The 22,588-nt window shown below is 37.0% G+C and overlaps 1 protein-coding gene across 8 annotated transcripts; it reads right to left on the bottom strand.

The window, feature by feature from the left end:
• Window positions 1–849: 849 nt before the first annotated feature.
• On the bottom strand, window positions 850–22,347 carry MIX23 (mitochondrial matrix import factor 23). 8 transcript variants are annotated; one of them, XM_067035349.1, is made up of 7 exons: window positions 22,279–22,343; window positions 21,203–21,473; window positions 18,800–18,869; window positions 13,058–13,183; window positions 8,201–8,347; window positions 3,067–3,126; window positions 850–1,159 (listed from the first exon to the last, which is right to left on the bottom strand). In XM_067035349.1, the coding sequence occupies exons 4-7, from the start codon at window positions 13,166–13,168 to the stop codon at window positions 1,109–1,111; spliced, it is 369 nt and encodes a 122-aa protein (XP_066891450.1). In that variant the 5' UTR covers window positions 13,169–13,183; window positions 18,800–18,869; window positions 21,203–21,473; window positions 22,279–22,343; the 3' UTR covers window positions 850–1,108. The 8 variants fall into 8 exon arrangements, with proteins under 8 accessions (XP_066891450.1, XP_058920405.1, XP_066891449.1 ...); XM_059064422.2 differs by lacking the exon at window positions 18,800–18,869 and having other exon boundaries at window positions 21,266–21,473; window positions 22,279–22,347; XM_067035348.1 differs by lacking the exon at window positions 18,800–18,869.
• Between the last annotated feature and the right edge of the window lie 241 nt (window positions 22,348–22,588).

Genomic DNA, 22,588 nt, shown 5'->3' with positions numbered 1-22,588 from the left:
TATGTTATGGTAATATAAACACACAAACCCTTTAAAAGCAGTCTGTCTATAGCAGAAAAGGAAGTCAGATTCCAAGAATGAGGATTCAATGCACTGTTGCTAGCTTGAAAAAGGAGGGGGCCATGGTGTCCAGAAATATGGGTGACTTTCAGGAACTTAAGAGTGGCCCATGACAGGCAGCAAGTTAACAGGGACTTCAGTTTTACCACCAAAAGGATCTGAATTCTGCCATCTGAATGAGCCTGGAAGAAGATTCTTCCCCTGGAGACTCCAGACAAGAGCCCAGTCTGGACCACAACTTGATTTCAGCCTGTGAGACCCCAGGCAGAGAACTCAGTCCTAGTCCTAGCCTTCTGACCTACAGAACTCTAAAATAATAAACAGGGGTGATTTTAAGCTGCTAAACTTGTTAAGCAGCAACAGAAAATGAATACAATCATCCTGTACTAGAATACCATTATGCAAGCCCTCCTCTACTTTTCCATTTTCTGAATTTGTTTTCCTTTGCCTTCCTTTTCATGGTCCACGGAAACATTATCCAGGAAAATATTTCCACCCAACATTAGTTTTTGCATATGAAAATGAGATAAGTTAAGGTACTAAGAGAATTTCTTTGGACAGTAGCCAGCCTATATTACTACCCTTTAACTTAAGAGAAATAAACCTAAAGAGATAAATAAAGAGATAAAACTATCAATGACCAAAAAGGTCTATGCTCATGCCAATAAATCTGTAAAATTCAAAAAGGTACAATATAAATCAAATCAGATACTGAAATTGTATTTAAATTCTCTTACAAGAAATTACTGCCTCAACTTGGAAAACAATCAAATAATTATGTACACTGAGTCAGAAAACTATTTTAATAGTTAAAAAATATTTTTTTTTTTTTTTTTTTTTTTTTTACAGAATCAGTATAAAATAGCAGTTGATTTCTCCATAATTATCAGAATTATTTATACTCGAGGTCTTGGGTAAGTGGGGCTGAAATCAACAAAAGGTCTTGGACTGTTGGCTCAGAAATCTTCCTGGGAAGCCCACCACGTTGATGTCTGTCATGCGTAACTCTTATGAGATGACCCGGTCCTTTTTTAAAAAAAGTATCTTTTTATTCATTCTTTGGAGGCTTGAAGTGAATTCGGCAGCGTTCATTAAACACCTAAGATATGTGAACAGAAACAAAGCTCACTGAGTCATCCTGTATAAATCAGGCCTGGAATTCAATTCAATTTGGCATGGGTCAGGTGGATATAACCTTTTTTGTCCCAGGTCAACAGGTTTAGGAAACAGAGGTGTTTCCTCACTGGTTCAAACTGACTTACTAGATGCTAAGAGCTCAGAAGGCCTTGATATTTATTTATATGATAATTTTAATATTTTAATAAAATTTAAATTATTAAAGGAAAAAGTCATCACAAGCTAGCTTATTTGGTAAACTAACAAATATGCTAGTTCCATATTCTGGACATATTTTGGACAGTTAGACAAAAATATCTAAATTAACTTTAAGATAAAGCTTTCTAAAAATCCTTTTATAATGTAGATTTTATTTAGATATCTGTCATGCTTTTCTAAGTGAGTGCCAGATCCTTCTCACATGGAGATATACTTGAAGGGAGTCCAGTTTTTGCTAAACTGTATAAATTTATATAATGTTTTGTTCTATTTATCTTGCTTCCTAAAAACTAAACAAATAACATATCATAAAGTTAAAAGAACATTCTATTATTACGTGTCATGTGGGACTATGTCAAATAAAAATTTTGGTACATCCATTCAATGGGATATAAGCAAGCATAAAAAAGAATAAGGAAGCTCTTTATGTTCTGATTTGAAAAGATCTCCAAGATATATTAAGGGAAAAAAAAAAGTGTAGACAATATACTTCCATTTGTCTGATAAAGGGGGAAATGTGTGTGCTTTCCAGGAGCAAACACCTTATCAAATAGGTCGAAAGGGCAGAAATAAGAAAACTCGGCAAAGAGGATAGGATAAAGAAATGTGATAAAGCAAAGAAAATCGATTTGTATTTTGCAGTTTTTTCATGGTTCTGCAAGTTGGTACACTCCAGTTTTTGGTTCAGATAACCTCCCTCTGGATCCAGCCCATTCCACTGGTTAATTGCAAGGGGTAAAACAGAATTTTCAGTTCATTCTTTCAGATTTAATAGATTTTGCCCGTTGGAAATCTTTGAAGTTTTAGCAAGGACATGCAGACATACTTTTTCAGAAAACTAAAGTAGGAATTTTGTAATTTTTGTTTGTTTGTTTTATTGGACTACAGTTGCTTTACAAAGTTGTGTTAGTTTCTACTGGACAGCAAAGTGAATCAGCTATACATATACATATATCCCCTCTTTTTTGGATTTCCTTCCCATTTAGGTCACCACAGAGCATTGAGTAGAGTTTCCTGTGCTATACAGTATGTTCTCATTAGTTATCTATTTTATACATAGTATCAATAGTGTAGAATTTTGTTATTTTTAACTACATGTAAAGTCCTGGGATCCTGTTGCCCCAATCTAATTACTAATTAGAACCACGTAGGTGGTAATAAGGAGCATGTGAATCTAGGAGCCATAAAAAGCCCTATTATCAAATACCAGTAAAACTACATACAAAGTTTCATGATCAGATATGTTAGAAAACAAACAACTGTGAAGGATAGATAATGATATGAAAATTTATGGAAAGTAACTGAGCTCAGAAAAGCTAACTTGAACAAATAACCTGGCTGAAGGTTCTAAGTTAACAACTAATAACTCTAAATATCAAATAGCCCATAATTAGTATTAGGAAACATACAGAATGTCTCCAATTCTGTTCCCATGATGATCATGCAATTCTACCATATGACTGTAAAGCTACTTTTTGTAAGATGGCTCTAACTTGGATTCTAACCACAACCCACCCCCAAAAAAGTTAAAGCCTTCAATTGCTTGTAAGTGAAGGATCTTTATTATTCTTAAGTGCCCAAGGCACTCTTTGCTTCCCCCCTCCCTTGGTTTCCCTTTGCTAGTTCTGCTTCCCCTCCCAGCTCTCTCCAAGAACCAACATTATTTTATACCTTCCAGCTCCTGTCATTTACCACTTCTTCAACATTCAGTTCTGACTGCATCCATTTCAACTGCAAGAAAGGAAAACAAAAATGAAGTTACAAAAATTTAAATTAAAGAACTAAAACCCATCTCTATGTTTTCCTAACAAAACCAGCTGCTGCTCCTGCTTTCTTTATTAATGGTAATACTTAGGCCAGATTTCAAAACCTTCTTTGACATAGCTGTTCTCCTCATATTTAATCAGTTGCTAATTATAAAGCCGTAGCTCTCAAGCTTTGCTGCATATTATAATCACCTTGAGAGCTTTAAAAAAAAAAAAAAAAAAAAATCTCAAATGCCCAGGTAGTTCACAGAAGTAAAACGAATGGCCAATAAACCTATTTTTAAAATGTACAATTTTGGGCTTCCCTGGTGGCACAGTGGTTGAGAGCCTGCCTGCCGATGCAGGGGACACGGGTTCGTGCCCCGGTCCGGGAAGATCCCATGTGCCGCGGAGCAGCTAGGCCCGTGAGCCATGGACGCTGAGCCTGTGCGTCTGGAGCCTGCGCTCCACAACGGGAGAGGCCACAACAGTGAGAGGCCCGCGTACCGCAAAAAAAAAAAAAAAGTACAATTTTATTCATGTATAAAGAAATGTAAATTAAGCCATAATATGACAAAAAAAATTTTTAATAGAAGAAATCTGATGTCTGATAAAACCTAGTATTAGTGAGGGTATGGGGAAAGATACACTCACATATATTTTTAGTAGGAGTACAAATTGTTGCAACTCCTATGGAGAGCAATTTGGTAAGACTTACCAAAAATGTAAATTCACATGTCCTTGAACTCAGTAACTCCAGTTCTAGTTATTGATCCTACCATATAGATTTGCAAAGATAGCACAGATGAACAAAAAAAAAGGACAAGGAGGTGGCAACCTGATTTGAATAAAAGAAAAAAGAAACAGGAAGAAAAACAGAGAAGAAGAATATATAAGGCTCAAGTAGTTCAGAAAGGGATGAGTTTTCCAATACCTTAACCATACAGCCAGAGGTGTGAGGCTAAAAATAGTCTTTCTAACTTTCTTTTTAACTGCCAACCTAATTACTCCATCAAAAAAGTAGCCAGGGGCTTCCCTGGTGGTGCAGTGGTTGAGAGTCCGCCTGCCGATTCAGGGACACGGATTCGTGCCCCGGTCCAGGAGGATCCCACATGCTGTGGAGTGGCTACAACACTGAGAGGCCCGCATACAGCAAAAAAAAAAAAAAAAAAAAAAAAAAAAAAAAAAAAGTAGCCAATTCTATTGCCAGGTCCAGATGGTAGGACCCATCATACTCCTAGTCGCCTCTGGTCAGAGAGACTTGAAAGGAAAGAAGCTAACCAATTCCAGGAGGAGAACCTGAAAATATTCAGGAAAATTAGGAGAAAAAAAGCATGAACTTCAGGTTGAGGCAGCCAAGAGGTTAACAGCAGGATGATTTCTTCAGGCCAAAGTCAAGACCCAGGCCGGGAGATTTGGGAACAAAATGCCAGAGGGATTCTGGGCAACCATGAGTTAGGCACCCAGACCAAAGAACCTAACCATAAATTAGGAGTACAGCTCAGGCAGGAGGTTTGAGAAATATGCATGTAACACTAATAAGACTGGATGTGGTATTGATCCAACGCTCCTTGTAAACTCCCTTCGTAGACTCAAAACTGCTGTCAGAGTATGGGCCAGTATATAGGATTGAAACCATGAACAAGGGGAAGGACTACATTTCTGATGTGCTGTGGAGTAGTAACAAGCCTGAGGAAGCCCACCTGCTTACATCAGAGCAACCTTGGTTTCAGATTTTAATCAGTTATATCGACCCAGAAATCATTAAAGCTTCACTGCTCTGTCAGAGCCTGGACTTTCTGCCAAAGAAGTAACAACTTTAAAGAACAGTGTTACAACAGGCCACTAAGACAGTATTCATAATTGCTCTCAAATATTTAAAGGGATGTTGTGTAGCAATGGGTTTAGACTTATCCAGAGGGAAGATTAAGGATCAGTAATCACATGTTACAAGGAGAAAGATTTTCACACTAAGTAAGAAAATCTCTGAACAATTACAACTGTCCAAAAAGAGAATGCACTGCCACATAAGACTGTAGATCCCCCCAACTCCCTTAATACTGGTTAAACAAAACGTGGAAACCACTGGTTGGGGGGATATTGTAAAGAGGATTAATATAACAAATATGGAGTCCCAGCGACTCAAAAGGGAAAGAAACTGCTACTTCATTATCAGTCAATATGCAAGCTCTTACATATATTATACAATTTAATCCTCACCAAACAAAGAAAATATAAGAAGTTACTAAGTATCAATTCCATTTTACAAAGTGAAAATCAGAAGTTTCAGAACAATTAATTTACAAGGTTACAAAACCTCCAAGTGGTAGATGAGATTATTTCTTTAGAGCTGTCTGCCTTTACAATCCATGCTTTTTCCATTCTTGAACACCGCAGATATTACAGCCAGCTTCTAATGCAATTTCAGTGCCAACAACAAAATGCTACCTTTGAGATGGTTGTTGTTTTTTTAAAAATAAATTTATTTATTTTATTTATTTATTTTTGGCTGTGTTGGGTCGTCATTGGCACGGGCTTAGTTGCTCCGCGGCATGTGGGATCTTCCCAGACCAGGAGCTCGAACCCGTGTCCTCTGCATTGGCAGGCAGATTCTTAACCCCTGAGCCACCAGGGAAGTCCCGAGATGGTTGTTTTTGAGGCTCTGGATCTTAAACAGGTAAACTTCCTCTCAAAGGCTGCTAAGGGGTGACAGCAGGTATATAGTTCCAGCAAGGAATGTGCTTTTTCTGAGGTAAGGATTCAGGTAAAGAACTGGGAACTTTCAGACTGGCATCACTCTATGTAAATAAATTGTTCACTTAAGTAATCAGAATTTGACTATTAGTCACAACTTAAGGTAAAAACACTGACTGAATTTAGAGTCAGACGAGATGGGTTAAAGTCCCAGTTCTACCACTTACTAGCTTGTGACTCTGGGGATGTCAGTATCTCTAAGTCTGTTTCCATATATAGAAAGTGAAGAGGTAGAGCTGGAACATCTCCAAGAGCTGTCTCTTTCTGATTCTATAATCTTAACAGCAAACTTGAAAAAAAAAAATCAAGTTTCCTTATTTGCTTAAATACTACTCATGGTTAACTTCTACTCTAGTCCTATGCAATATCACAGGCCAGAAAACTACCTTCCATAACTCACTGGCTGGTTTCTAAAACTCGTCCTTGCAGTGATTGTGCTGGGCTCTAAAGGCATATGGCAGAACAGAGGGCAGACAAAATTGTGTGACACATCACTCCCAAACACTCAGTGGTTTTTGAACTTTGCGCTCTGCTAACAAGAGTCACTCTATTCTTTGTCTGACTTAATTTGCAAATAATGATGTTTCAGTTTCTGATTTAACAGCCCTGCCCTGCACTTTCCTTTGTCAATACTTCAAGAGCCTGTTAAAATACAAAATCCAAAAAAACCTAGATCTTAACCAGCTTTCTATAATTTACCTATAAGCCTTCATCAACATGGAGGGTAGGCTAAGATGACGATTATAGCCTAAGTTCACTGTCTGAAGAACCCACCACTGGCTGATGAATGAGCAGGTGTGGAACACAGGGCTGAAGCAGTCGTCATGAACAAAGAGAACAGCAAAGACAGTGGATGAATCCTGTATCCAGTGAGACACACTGCCTCAGTGGGATGACTAAGAAAGTGCACAACTGTGTGCAGCAAAAGAACAAAGGCTTGAGAGAGACAGCAAGATCCCTTTTTCAAAGTTTGGCTGCATCTACTAAACAAAGAGCAAACTTCACAAATTGTCAGTATGAAAACATGATTCCATCTCACACTGGATTTTCAGTCAACTGACATGTAAGGATCAGTAAGTCACCTATTACGCCATCTTAAAATACAGACATGATTTTGATCATTATACAGTGGTCATGTAAGAAAAAGCCCTTGTTCTTAGGAAATAACCAACATATGTAGGGGTAAAGGAGTATAATGTGCCCAACATATTCTCAAAATGGTAAAGGAAAAAAAATGTGTATGGGGGAGGGGGAGGAAGACAGGGAAAGAGGGAGGGAAGGATGGAGGGGGAAAGAAGAGTAGAGAGAATGAACTGTAAAGCAGGTGGAGCAAAATGTAAACAATAGGTGAATATAGGTAAAGGGTATATGGGAGTTCCTTGTACTGTTCGTGCAACTTTTCTGTAAGTTTGAAATTGTATCAGAATAAAAAGTTACCCCTGAAGGCCCCCTCCCACCCCCACCCTCCTCAAAAGACAGCAATGCAGTCCACAAAATAAAATATGGCACACATTTCAACTGTTTTCTTGACCTGTCACGTTTAAGGGCTATAAAGAAATAGCTCTGCTTCATTAACTCTACTCTGAGGTCCACACGCCATCTACATGACGGCTGACTTTGGGAAAATAAAGCTTGCTCTGACATAACACTCAGTGGACACTTGGTGTTCTCCTAAAAGGGAAAATGGCAGGCATGGGAGATGAAGTGGAAACAAAGGAGAGTCTGAAAAGAGTCAAAGACCCATACCACCCTCTCCACAGCAAAGAAATAAACATAATGAGGCTCTGGTGGCCCTGGTTATATTTAAATAGTACTATATTTTTATGGCGGAAGAGGGTAATATCCTGAAGTTAAATATCTATATTACATTTCAGCAGATTTCTACAGCTGAAACCAGAGGTAAATATTTTCAAAATTTAAATATATTTAAAAAACGTTTCTTCTCAAGTCAAGCCTCAAAACATACAGATGTGATTTCCCCTAGATTTTTTGATGTGGTGTTGGTCTATATTAATCCTTGTATCTTTAACTGTGGAATATATAAAGGAATGGAAATAACATGATTACATGCTTCCTTTAGCTAAAGCTTGTTACATTCCATATGTTCATGAAATGCACATTAATTTACCAATTAGTATTGAAATGTAATAAAATAAAGCCCATTAAAAATGAAGTACTAATCTCCTGATCATTTTGTTTTAAGTAATAAACATCTTACTCTGAATTTTTCATATTAAAAACTGCCTTTATTTTGAAGGCTAAGTTTGGAAACCTTGCCTCAGAAATGTAAACCCTGTTCAACTTACCTTTGTCTGTTCTTTTCTAAGTTGCTTTAATAATGTTAAATTGTCCGAATTCTTTTCTCTCTCTTCTCGGAGCTGTTTTACTACTGATGAGGTCTGAGCTATACAGTTTTTTATGACTCGGTCCCTACTGGCATGAGCCGCCATCAACTAAAAGAACAAAAGAAGGAAATGAGAAAAAAAAAAAAAATCACACCAATTTGTCATATTTCAGTGTTTTAAAAAAAAAATTTTAGGCTACAGAAATGTAATACTTTCTAAAACAGTTTTTAAAAACTGAATATATGGAAGAGAAGATTGTGCTGAATGAACCAGCTCAAAGGCAGCAGCTGTGAGCGTGAAAGTGAAGAGGTTGGGTTGTCTTCTTCCTCACTAGGCTCCCAGGCCTCCCTGCTCCTCTTCCTGCACTCCTCGTGCTGGGCTTTTCATCTCAGCCTCCTTCTCCCTACACTCCTTTCTCTCCCATTCTTGCATCTGTGTGTTCCTCTACCCTACACCCACCCTCACACACCTTCTGGGCCACTTCCTATTGCTCTTCTCTTTTTGTCCTTTCATTTTTTCTTCAGCCTCATGTTGTCAACAGTGCAAAAAATTATAAAGTAAGTGATATAGAGAAGCTCTTAGTTACAATAAAGAAAAACAAAGAATGCTACGTTTACCTATGTCAGACAGAACCCTTTTCAAGATTTTAAACTTTAAGTACTAACAAGGAAAAATTGTACATGAAGTGGAGGTCACTGATTCCATCAATTGCGTGTACTGACGGAGAGTAAGGATGCCCAACAGAGCAATTGTTTATTAGCCTTCATCTTAATGTAACAAATCCAATACAATAATTTGCATCTATTTTCTGCCTTGTTTCACTAATTATGACAGTCATGTTTCAATTCAAACATACTCCCATGATCATAGCCAAATTCTGAAGATACCCCCAAAACTTGGGGTGGAGATAGAGCAAAATACTAAAATAATATGCAATCGTCATTATAATTAATGGTGCATAATAACAGTGGTTCACCTCCAACTAAAATTTAAGTGTGGGTTTGCTCCATTTAATCACATTCTATCATTCCTTCTTCCCTCTTAAGGGGGAATATCCCAATGCTATGCTAGTGATGGCTGTATAGAAATAACCCATTATATATATTTTATATAAAATATGGGACTAACAACCATTCTATAAGCATTCCTCATACGTTATTTGAAATACAGCTCTGAAATGGTCATATTGGGACCCTGTGGTTGAGAACTACAGGTCTAATACACACCAGGAAAGAATAAACCTTTATATTTCTAGAGGGGAATACTAAAATTCCATAAGTCAAAAGTTGTACCTATGTGAAGGGAGGGAATTTCCTAACAGATGTTAATCACACCTATAGTATATTTCTCTAATATGCTAATTTTTTTCATTGTAACATTTCGGGTTCACAAGGACAGCCTCAAGGCCCATATTTATTAGCTAATATGCTGCTTCTGTTACAGGCTTCAGTTTCTTCTTTTGGAAAATTATGGATTATGAGTAAATTATCATTAATATCCTTTCCACCTGTAAAATTTAGAGGCAACATGACTCAATACATTGCTCAGATGCCAGATGCTATTTAATTACTTTGATATTTTGTCTAACCCCCCAGCAATTAGTGAAACAGCATTAGTACCAACTAGAAGTCTATCACAATATTCTCAGTTTTCTATCTGCATTTTAAAATCAATTTCAAAGTTTGTACATTTTATTACAATGTTCAGTATCTTTCTTTTGGTCTCTCTCCACACAGTTACCTTCCTTGGTTGGGCTTTCCTCCATCATTCCCCTCTTTAGCTTGGCCCCTTCCCTGTGGATACATTTCTAGATGCAGACTACCCTCCTACCCTCATCTGCTTACTTTTCCTTCAGAACCCACTCCTACGTGAACAGGAATTACTGGGCAAATCACCTTTTACTCAATATTATCAATTATTGTGGTCTGTTTTCATGACCATCCTTCAATAAAATTCAAAACTAAGAGCATATGCAAGAGGAATATGCATGGACTTCTTTCTGTACATATATGTCAAAGAAATGAGGACGCTTGATAACTAGTAACAGATGGCGTGACATAAGCCTACCAGAGAAAAATATAACACGAAACCAGGCTTATTAGCTCATTAGTATCAGATGCTTGAGGATTTAGTCATAAGAGAATTATTTCTGATACATAAAGTGCTTATTAAAGGAACTGAGATAAAATTCAGAAACTCAGTAAAGTAAAAGTTCGGTTAGATGAGAAAAATCCTGAACTATAACCATATCATAACCATACTTCCTTTGATTTGAGGTAAGCAATTTTGAAATGAAGACACTTGGGGTGGGGCAGGAGAATGATTCAAAACTAGGCTAAAGGGGGTATACCTAGGACTTCCCAGTTTTATTTTACCACAACTTCGAGAACTTCTTTTAGCCTGAAATTTTCACTTACTACCTTTTAATCATTATTTTAAAATAATGCTTTTTGCCTTTAAGGGAAACAGAATGTCATTTTCCTGATTATAGTTTTTTGGTGTTTTTCTTTCTAGAACAAAGGTTGATTCTAAATTAACTCTAAATTCTAATTTCCCAAACATCATTTTAGAATCCTAACAACAACCCTTAGTTTAATTATCATTAAAAGCAAAACACTTAAATATTGTGAATCAATATGTTGTACACCTGAAACTTACACAATATTGTACATCAACTATACCTCAATTGCAAAAAAAGTTAATAAGTTTTTGTCATGGCATTTCTTGTGTGTTTTAAATCTTCCTCCAGAACTTCTCACAAAAGGATGTAAGAAGCATACTTTTTAAACATATAGTCCAAAAGTTCATTATATTAAAGAGACAGCTTTGAGAATTACTCTAAATCAATCATTATGACACCGGTAAGTTTTGCATTTGTAAAGTACTGTTCTAAGTTCATAGACTTTTTAACTGTTCAATACTGATTTTTATGTTTATCTTGAAACTAAACAATAAACAATGTAAAGCTAGGAAAACTTCATATATTGAGGGAATATAGTCTAATAAGAGAATCTTACTGAAATTATTTCATTTTTACTAAGACTATACTTTTAAGATTTGGAATTTCTAAAATCAGTGCTTTATAATAACTTTGCTGATCTTCTCCTATGAAGAAGTATTATCATTAGAGAGTGCAAATCTTCCTTCATCGACTATAAAAGGAAGGGTCAGGGACTAAAGACAGTCAGGGTGACCGTAAACAACTTGGACATGTCAGAGTTCCACTTCTTAACTGAGACAATATCTAAGGGAACTCAGTGGTACTTGTTAGCATGGGTACTCTAGTGCAGGCTCGACCTCTGGAACAGACCTACTTGATAAATAATCCTTTACATACGTTCATGTTGCTAGACCCCTCTAGAATACAGATGGAGAAAAACCCAAACACATACACAAGAATATCTAAAACAGAAAGGTTCCAAATTTAGCATGCCAGTTTATCCTGGTTCAACAAAGGAATAAGAAATAATAACAACAATAAGAGAAGCAGCAAGCATTTGTATGTAAACAGTACAGTAAGCACTTTATATTAACTCATTTAATCCTCTAACAATTGACGGTATACTTTTCTGATACTATTTTACAAATACGGAAACTGACTCAGAGGTTATTTCAAGGTCACCCAGCTAGGAAGTAGCAGAGGTGAAATTTAATCTAGATCTGGAATCCATGTTGTTAATCAGTATACTATAAACCTCTAGGTTAATAAAAAGATTCTAAACGGAAACAAATGAATAGATTATAGAGATTATATATATATATACGGGTAGTGAGGTGGATCACTAAAGCCATTATAAACTTCTATCAATAGTTCTTTAGACAGAGCTACCCAAAGAAACTAAGTGAAATGTCGAACAACCTCATAATAAATTAGGCCTTGGACCCATGCTCTCTACTCCCAATACTGGAGTCTACTCCTTAAAGCCCCCATCCTTGCAATTTTATGAAGCCACAAGAATTACCTGACCACTCAACAAGGTAACATACTTTCACATAAAAGCAGAAAAAAATATCAGCAGTTAATGCTTTGAATTTAAGTGATATGAATAAGTTTATCAAAACCGATTTTTTTTCATAATTGAGAAATGGACTCTAGATTTTAAGTAATACAGTAATCCTGTGGTAGAGCCTAAAAAAGCAAATGTCATTTGAACATCAGCTTCCAAATTAATGAAAAAAATAGAAGTAAGCTATAAAAAATGCTTAGCTACATTGTTATTTCCTTTCACTTTTAGAAATTAAAAAAGAGAAATAAAGGGGATCTTTAAGAGGCAATGAAAAAATATATACTTGAGAAACCAAAGCCTCAGAAAAGGACAATTTATCTATGGCTTTCCCTTCTCTCCTGTCAAATACTTCTTTTCCCCTTCCTGATGAATGAGGGAAGATAGAAGATATATTGATAAAAAGTGTGAAGGGTTTTAATTCTTCCTTAAATCAGGTGTCTAGCTTCTTAAGATTGATCCATTCAAAGACCCTGCTCTTGTTTCACTGTTTTACTGTACTTGACAGTTTCACTTTCTCCTTCATTCCTTGAGGCATAAGCTTTCCTTAAGTTAAAGGCTGCTCAGGAGGGGGTCAAAAAACGGCTGCTTTCATTCCTTAGAACTGTCTCTTCCCAGACTTGTGCTTAAGATCACACATTTTCTTTAGTTTGTAGAAACCGGATCAAAACTTATATACACCCTTAGGTGTGGGCAAGAAAACATGAAGATTCCATTCTTGTATCCACAGTTTAATTCTATGTCAATTGTTTTCTTATTTTGCCTACAGAGAAAGGCATAAAGGAAGCACAAAAGACTCAAAAGATACACTTACAGACTCATAAAGTTGTTTACAGGTTTGGCTGGCATCAATTTTCCCTGCAAAGGAAGCTGTTGGAACCGTAGTGTTTAATTCATGTACTATTCTGTCATCAATCGTCCTCATCACCTTGAGTAATTCCTATATATATTTAAAATAAAAGAATAGTAACTTGAATGGAAAGTTAAGTGGTTAAAAAAAGACCATTTAAGCAAAAATAAATAAATAAATAAAGCTCTTGGATATGTTACAACCCTGTGAATTAGGAGCAGGGAAACCATACTATATATAGTGCAACCACAGAAAAATCTTTTTTACAAGAATGAGAGGTAGGTTATGTAATAGTAATTCTAACGATTGGCACAACTCTTTCCTTGGTCCCACTGTGATCATCTTAAGTGTAAAGATCGTTTCATTCATTTGTAAACCCCATGTGCTGGCACGGTGCTTAGCGAACACTGTGTTCTTTCCATCTCCAGCATACAGCCAATAAAGGATTCAACTGAATTTTATTATCTCAACTTGTCCAAAACAATCCAGCATCATTGCTTGCTCTGTTCCCTCTTTGTCTATCATTCTAAAGTGTGGTGCTAGACAGAAATTTTCTAGAAAGATACACAAGAAACTATCAGCAGTGATTAATGTGCAGACGTTAATCTATATCCTTTCAAGCACTGAAATCAACTTCTTTATTCTTTTCATCCATTTTTTGGATCATATTAAAAATGACAGCTTTTAATCTGAAAATTGGCAGGAGTGCAATTTGCATACATTATTTAATCATATGATTGTGAATAAGTTAGTTTATTCTTTTTTATTGAATTATAATTGATTTACAATATTATATTAATTTCAAACATACAATGTAATGATTCAGTATTTTTATAGACTATACCAAATTTAAAGTTATTATAAAATATTGGCTATATTCCCTATGCTGTATCATCCATTTGTTAAAATAAACTTTTATTATGATTAAAGTATTACACAATCATTTTGGAAAAATTAGGAAAAATTTAAAGAAAATAGAATCATCCATAGTTAACCATTATTAATAAGATATCCCTTTGTGTTCCTTTAAAATTAATTTTTATTGGAGTATGGTTGCTTTACAATGTTGTGTTCAGTTTTTTCTATACATATCTGCAAATATTTTTATCAAATTGAGGTACTGTATAACATTTAAAAGTTTTACTTTATGGAATTATGAGCATTCTGCCCTTGTTGCCTTGAAGACATTTTTAATAGGTGCATAAATATTCTATTCTGTAGAGGTATCACAACTTATTTGACCATTTCCCTCATAATTAACAGCTAGGCATTTCCAATTATAATAACCATTTAGGCCATTCAGTCTGTCTGCAGCCTAGATTCTATTCCTATCAGGCTATTAATCTTTAATTAGTAATTTAATGCCCTTTTCTAGAACCCAATCTAGAAGTAAAACAGCTTGTAAAAGGCTCATAATTTAGACTAATAAAAACAGGCAGGTCTTCCCTGGTGGCGCAGTGGTTGAGAGTCCGCCTGATGATGCAGGGGACATGGGTTCGTGCCCCGGTCTGGGAAGATCCCACATGCCGCGGAGCGGCTGGGCCCGTGAGCCATGGCCGCTGAGCCTGCGTATCCGGAGCCTGTGCTCCGCAACGGGAGAGGCCACAACAGTGAGAGGCCCGCATACCACAAAAAAAAACCCAAACAAACAACAACAACAAAAACACAGGCAAACATCAGATCTAAAACCAACTTCACTATCTTATCCCCTCTTCTTGTACCTTTCTATTTTTGTCAATAGTATCAAGATCCTCTGTAAACTGGAATTCTTAGGGGATAATCTTAACATATTCACTAAGCAACCACCACTTTAAATAATGTTTTATGTACAGTAGAGGATATATAATGTCAGTAAGTGGCAAATTTCAAACAAACAGCGGCAATACTATTTAGAGTCAAAAAATAGGTAAGTAGCAAACAGGGACCTTCCTTGCCAACTTTACCTCCTACAGCTTGCCTATTAAAACAAAAACAAAAAAAACTTTAAAATCTCTCTCGTCTTTCCCTCTATCTAAATCGAACTGATTCTGAGGCCAAGGTTTACATTATACCTTTTAGATAAAGCTTTCCTTTACCGAGAGTCCTCAGCAATCTTTCTTCTTTAAACATAGGCAGCAATTAGAGAGATCACAGAGTTGATTCATTAACTCACTCTTCATTCAAAAAATACTTATTAATGTCTAATGGTTAGGCACCATTCTAAACACCAGGGCTATAATGGTGAATAAAATAGAAAAGGCCCTTGCTCTTATGGAGCAAAATTCTCAGAGGGTGAGAGACAATAAACAAGTACCCCAATAAATGAGATAATTTCAGTACTGAAAAGTACTACAAAAAAGAAAACTGGTAATGGGATGAAGAATGACTAGGTGGGGCTGAGGGGTTAATACTTTAGATAGGGAGATCAAGGAAGGCCTCTCCAGGACATAACATTTGAGCTGAGATCTGAATGATATAAATAAGCCAACTAAAAGGACATCTGGGGGAACAAGTCAAAAATTAAGAGGCAAGAACAAACTTGGGGATGTTTGAAGAACTAAAAGAAGGCAAGTGGGCTGGAAGTGAATAAAGGAAAGAGTGGTATTAGGTGAGATCAGAGTTGAGGAGAAAATAAAGGACAGTAGAGACAACAAAAACAATTAAGGTTTTTTTCCTAAAGGAAACAGGGTTTCAGGCAAGGGAATGATATAATGATTAATTTTTTAAAAGATAACTTCAACTGCTGTGTGGAGAATGGAAACAGGGTGATCATTCAGCAGACTACTCTGGTGGTCTAAGCGAGAGACAAAGAAGAGGTAGCAGTGGAATCAGGGAGAAGTTGGATTCAGGATGTATTTTGAAGAGAGAGCTGATAGGACTTGCTGATGAATTGGTGTTGGGGGATGAGAAAAGAAAACGGAATGACGTTTAGGATTGAGACCTGAGCAACTGAATGGATGGTAGAGTCATTAATTAATGGTGGGGAGAGACTGGGAGAGGAAAAGATTTGGAAGGAGTGGGAAGATCAAGATCTTATTCTGACTCACAGGTTATTTTACATTTAGGATTATTGTTAATTGTTTGTGACACTGGTATTATTTAAAATTGTAATCTTTTAGAAATAAAGACTGAAATATTTACAGAACAAAAGATCTACCTGGGATGTGCTTCAAAATAATCTGGTTAGGATGGGGAAAATGGTAGTATATAAATGAAACAAGAGTGGCCATGAACTGATTGTTGGAACTGAAAGATGAGTACACAGGGATTTGTGGTACTCTCTCTCCTTTTGTGAAATTTGAAACTTTGCATAATAAAAAGTTTTTTTTTTAAATTCTGCTTTGGACGTGAAGTTTGAGATGCCTGTTAGATATGAGTAAAAAGTTAAACAGAAAGTTGAATATATCAGTCTGACACTGAACTGGGCTGAATTTATATTAACAAATTTCATTTATTTATTCATTCATTCATTCATTCATTCATTTATGCTGCACAGCTTGTGGGATCTTAGTTCCCTGATCAGGGATTGAACCTGGGCCCTCAGCAGTGAGAGCTTGGAGTCCCAACAACTGGACCGCCAGGGAATTCCCCAAATTTATGTTTTTGAAGCCATGAAACAAGAAGAGATCACTGAGGGAGACTGTAGGGAATAAAGGGGGTTAACGATCAAGAAGGAACTCTAGCATCTAAAACTACAGGAGAAAGACTGAGATGTCACAGAAGTCAGAAGAAGAAAGGTTTCAAGGAGGAAACGGTCAACTCTGTTGAATGTTACTAGGAAGTCAATAAAGATCTGGACAGAAATTAACTTTTTAGATTTAGCAAGATGGAAACTATGGGTGATTTCACAAGAGTCATTTAAATAGAGTGTTTAATGGACTGAAAAGTTAATGTGGCTTAAGTACGGAGAATAAGAGAAAGCATGGTGTAAAATGAGGTCCACCGTTACAGATCATGTTATAGGATTTTAGCCTTTTTCCTGAAAGCAATAGGGAACCAATGAAGTGTTTAAATACAGTGGAGTTACATGATCTGATCTGTATTCTGAAATGATTGCCTAAGTTAAAGAATTAAAGTGTGGAAAATGGATTAGAGAGAAACAAGAGTAGATGCAAAGAGGTTAGTTAGGAGACTGATGCAGGTGAAAGATTGTATCATTTCCTAGAGTTTTGATTTGCTTTGAACTTTAACTAGTTTTGAATCTGATCATTAGCAATACAGCCAACTTTCCCTCCAACAAAACAATTTGGACATACTGTTAAGTTCCTTACAGCAATGGGAATTTATTGGCATCAACTAGGTAATAAATCAAACAATTTCAGTCTTACAAATGTGAATTTTCAAATGTATGTGTTCTCTGTGTGCTAAAGAATCATCAATGTATGACCTAGAATTGGCTTTTAATATGAAAGACACCAGCTATCTAAATAACCTCTATCTAATCTAACCTCTAAATAAAATGAGGTTATTTTAATCAAAATTTTTCAATTGCACAAGCTACATTTCAAGTGCTCAAGAGCCACATATTGCTAGTGGCTACCATATTGGACAGCACAAATTTCCACCATCCCAGAAAGCTCTACTGGGCAGTGTTGAATTTGAGATAATATAATGACAAACTGATAGTGCACTTGTTCAGGAATTGCTGAGAACTGCAAGCTACTTTTAAATATCACAGAAAAGATGCTAGGAAAGCTAAAGATAAGGGGGAAAAAGGGGTAAGGCTCAGGAAGGAATTTCTTTCAAAACTGCAAAAGCAGAAGAAAAAGAACTATAAACTGCCTCACTAGGCATAAATTTCTTTACAGTACAAAAGGTGCCAGGGCTCTTAAGGCAACTCCAAGGGGGGTCTAGAGAAAAGCTTAGGTACCCTCACAGACTGAGAGCAGATGAGGTTAATGCTGGCACATAACTGTTGCCATTAAACTATATGTAACATTCATAAGGAATTACTAACTACCTACCTGATACTTAGTTCCAATGGCATACCCTCTCTCACAAATTCACCAAGAAAATATAAAGACAACACCCCTGAGCAGATAGCATACAACAAAGTGCAACACAAGTCCACAGAGATAATACAGAAATATACACAGTTCAGTGGCTCTCTGAAGACTACATCTTTGTATAGGAGCTGGAACCCTAATTAGCTTCTAAGTGTCAAAGAACAGCAGAAGATAACTCTCCAAACTTTGTAATGCCTCCAGCTTCTCCTTTCACTCTCCTCAAAACAACAAGAAATTCTGATATATTATGAATCTCTAACTTTAGGCTAACCCTTTAAAGTTATTCAGGCACTTACCTTGGAATTGCATTTTATGTATTACCTTTAATTGTGGGATGAAAATCTCACCCTCTTGGAAGGCAATTTCAGTACTGAAGTCCTGACCATATCTAGCAGCAGGGAGGGGTGGAGAAAATTTTCTACTGCCCCTGCAATTATACTATACTCTATTCCTAAAGTTACTTAGATAAATTCTTTTTATTATTTTGGGAAGCCTTTAGAGTACATGGGAGGGGTGGTGGTAAAAGGTCTATTACTTGACAGTAAAATTAAAATGTACTCCACAGAATGGTCTGAAATTTCTTAACCTTTCTTCTCCTCACTCTGCCTGAAGGTACCCAGAAGTAGATCCCATTCACATGGTGCTCTTTCTGGCTCCTCAAACTCCATTTTTATAACAATGCTCACACTGTGCTTCCCCCAAGCCAGAAATACAGACTTGCCTGCAACTGCCAGAGTCCTGTGAGGTCCTCTGCACTCCCAGGCAAGGGAACAGGGAAGCTGCTAGGTATGCTGCAAAAGATACCATCACTGATGCTAGAAAATAGTCTATTTAGTCTGTACCTAATTACCAAACAACTCAAAATCAATTGTGTGTAAATAAATAAATATTCTTACCAGAAATACTAAGACTTAAACATTCTAGGAATACTTAGTTGATTTTGCTCAGGTGATATATGAACTGGGTCTCAGACAGAGTCAGGAAGAAGGGATTTCAGGGTGTTAAGTGGAAAAAAAAGCACACAGAAATGACAAAACATCATGTGTTCAGGGAAAAGTAGGCCTATCTGGCTGGACAGCAGAGTTCAAATGTATATTGGAAGTGGCAGGGGTTGGGGAGAGAAAAGTATGTATGAATACGGGCAGTGGTGAGAGTTAACTAAGCAGAGGCACTTTGGGATTAGATTTTAAAAGGACTTGTATGCCATGTTAAGTAGTTTAGACTTAGTCCTATAATCCTGAAATTAGATGCAAGGTTCAGATTCTAAAATTTAGAAGATAACAGTATGAAGCCATAGCATTATGGAGGTTAGATTGAAGGGGAGATATATTAGAGAAAGGAATGACTGAAGATAAGAAGAACTACAGCAAAGCTAATTGCAAAAATGATAGGGCACTAACAAAGACTGTGGGCGTGGTAATAAATCTTCCTAAAACATCTCTTTGATCAATTCACCCCCTCTGCTCAGACTCCTTAACCTCACACTTGGCATTCAAGGCCTTTCATAACCTGGTTCCAATCTTTTGTGTAATCCTAATGTGCACCTGTGCAAATTCTGAATTCCAGCAATTTGCTACTTCCCCCCCAATATGTAAAACTTTCTGCCTATATACTATTCCTTCTACCTAGAATTCCCCTGGTTCTGTCCACCTCAGGTACAGCTCAATTACCATCTATTGACTTAATTCTCTCTGAACTGTTACAGCATTATGTTCATATTCTAAATATCCTCTACACGTTTTATATCCCTGCTTGAGTTCCTTGTTTTATATCCTGTCCACTCAGTCTCTCCAAGTGCCTGATACCTAGCAGATTTCTGTTATGGACTGAACAGTGTCCCCCCTCAGCCCCCCTCCTGCCCCCAATTTCGTATGTTGAAGCCCTAACACCCAGTATGACTGTTTTGGGAGACAGGGTCTTTAGGGAGGTAATTAAGGTTAAATGAGGTCATAAGGGTGGGACACTAATCCCACAGAACTGGTGTCATTGTAAGAGGAAGAGACACCAGAGATCTCTCTCCCTCTGTGTGCACAAAGAGGTCATATGAGGACACAGTGATGAGGCAGCAACTTACTTTGAAATGCATCAAAAATTAAAAATAAAAAAGGTTGACTGATGGATAGATTGAGGGATGGTATGTGATTTAGTAAATATAGTGAATCACTGTAAAACCTACACAGTGGGTACATGAGTATTCATTGTAAAATTCTTTGAACTTTCTACAGTGTTTGAACATCTTCATAATAAAATTCTGGGGAAAAAGTACCTAAATCTTTATAATAAAAAGTATACAATTTTCTGTTTCTCTTCCACAGTATTCAGTGCAGTGCTTTTCACATATAAGGTACCTACATACAAAATATAATGGTTTCATAGCTCTTAAAAACATAAACTTTGATTAATAATTTGTGAGTGTGCCAGTTAACTAGTTTATAATTTTACAAAATTCATTTAAATGTAAATATTATACTAAAATTTTACATTTTCAAATACATTTTTTTTTACATTTGTATGCCTCTGAAGCAGTAGAGGCAAATGTTCTTATACTCATTCACAATGAGGTTAAATGATATGCCAAGGCCAGCTCTGGAAAACCTGATCTTTTGACTTTTAACCCAGGATATTCTCCATTATAAATCACACATTTGGAAAAGTCCTAGAGAAACAATCTAAAAACTTCTCCAGGTTTCACTAATGAGATTCATTTTATGACTTTTTAATTTACATTATCTCTGTGAATAAAATGGCTCTGCAAGACAGTTAAGCTTTTGCCCCACTTACATCTCAACTGACCTGCCGAAAGAAAATGAAAGTGTTCTTTAAGCACTGTTGGGTGTTTCTACAGCTCAAAGAGATCCTTTGAAATTTGGTTTTAGAGATTTAAATAATTATAGAGATGGAACCATTTTACATGTTATTTAACATAATCTTATTTTACAGATTCAAAAGTTAATTATGGAAGGGGTCAGGTGATTAGCTCAAGGTCCCAGAGCTGTTAATGGCAGAAGTAGTACTAAAACCCAGAACATCCAACTCCCTAACCAGGGTTCTTTCAGATAAACTTTAAGGCTATCATTGCTCAATTATCTGAGCTCATTAACCCAAGTTAAATCACAGGACTAACCGTGACAAGACCAAGACCACAAATGGGCTGGTTAACCTTAGAATCCAACAGTCTTTTTTCTACCTTATTTAAGATTTTTACAAATATTTGTATTTGTTAGGCACTTTGATCACATTTGAAGTCTGCTGCTGTTGTGCTGATCTAATCTGCGCAGCTGAAGTGGTGAAAAGGGTGTATATAATGCTGGAAAGACTCCACAGAAACTTCTTTGACCAAATGATGTTTGTCAAATAATTCACTCTGTTGAGATTATCTTCAAGAATATCACTCCCTAAAAACGGATGCAAGCACAAAGCTTACTAGAGAGGTCAGTGATACGTGAAATGATTTTTCATTATCTTTAGTTAAAAATACACTTTTCATTATTTTTAAATTCCACACTCTTATCAAGACAGCAGCACTTATGCTTACATTGGAACAGATAACTTTCATAGCAACTTTGTCAAAATCCAGACCCCCTGTTCTTTAATTCGTGGGTTAATAATCAGCCCTAGACCTCTGGTGTTTGAATATATAAAAGACATAACCTTTTTCTTAAATGTTACATTTTCTCTAATGTTTGGGAAGGCAGAGCACCAGCGCAGGTACTAGGATTAATCGACCCTTCAAACCTCCAAACGTTCTGACCCATCAAAATAGTGAAGTTCGTACAATTTTTTTGTTTTGTTTTATCAAGTAAAAAAGCTTTCCTTCACTTTCTTCTCTCCTATAAATATTCAGCTTTAAACAGGAGGGGTATGACAGAGACTAAGAACCGAGTTCAGAGAATGGCTAAATGGTTGTTGCAATCCTTACCCACCCGGCCGGACTCGGTTTTGCCCCCGAGGATCCACTTAAGTTTCTGGGTGCAGTTACTCAAGGCCTGGGAGGCGCAGGGAGAGCCATGACCCCAAGGCAGCAGCCTCGCTCCCTAAGGCCAAGCCCGCGCCCCCATGACCTCCAATGGCTCGAAAAAGGAGTTTTGAAATATCCGCTTTTGCTACAACTCGTCCGCACTCCCTCCCAGGCCAGAGTAGGGGACAGGGTCCGGGGACAAAAGGAAGGGCACGCCTGCCGCGTGAGGAAAACCCCGTCACCTGGAACTCGGCGAAGTCCTCACAGTTCACACCGCCACTGGGCGCCGCCATATTGGACAAACACGAGGCCCCCTCCGCGAGCCAATCACCGCGAAGCAAAGGTGTCCGCGGCACCGCCTAACAAAAAATATTGAGAGGAATCTCAGCAAGAAAGCTGAGCTCAAGGTTTGTCTTTTCCCCTTAGCCGTGCCCACATGGAAACCCGTAACGCCGCTATCCTTTTCACTCCTGTGCCTTTAACTTGGCCTCCTGGAACTGGCCCAGGTGCATAGATCGAAGAATGTCAGAACTTGAAGGGATCGTTTTACTC

Source organism: Kogia breviceps, chromosome 5, assembly GCF_026419965.1.
Source record: "Kogia breviceps isolate mKogBre1 chromosome 5, mKogBre1 haplotype 1, whole genome shotgun sequence".
NCBI classification, from domain to species: domain Eukaryota; kingdom Metazoa; phylum Chordata; class Mammalia; order Artiodactyla; family Physeteridae; genus Kogia; species Kogia breviceps.
This window is presented reverse-complemented; position numbering and strand designations above follow the sequence as displayed.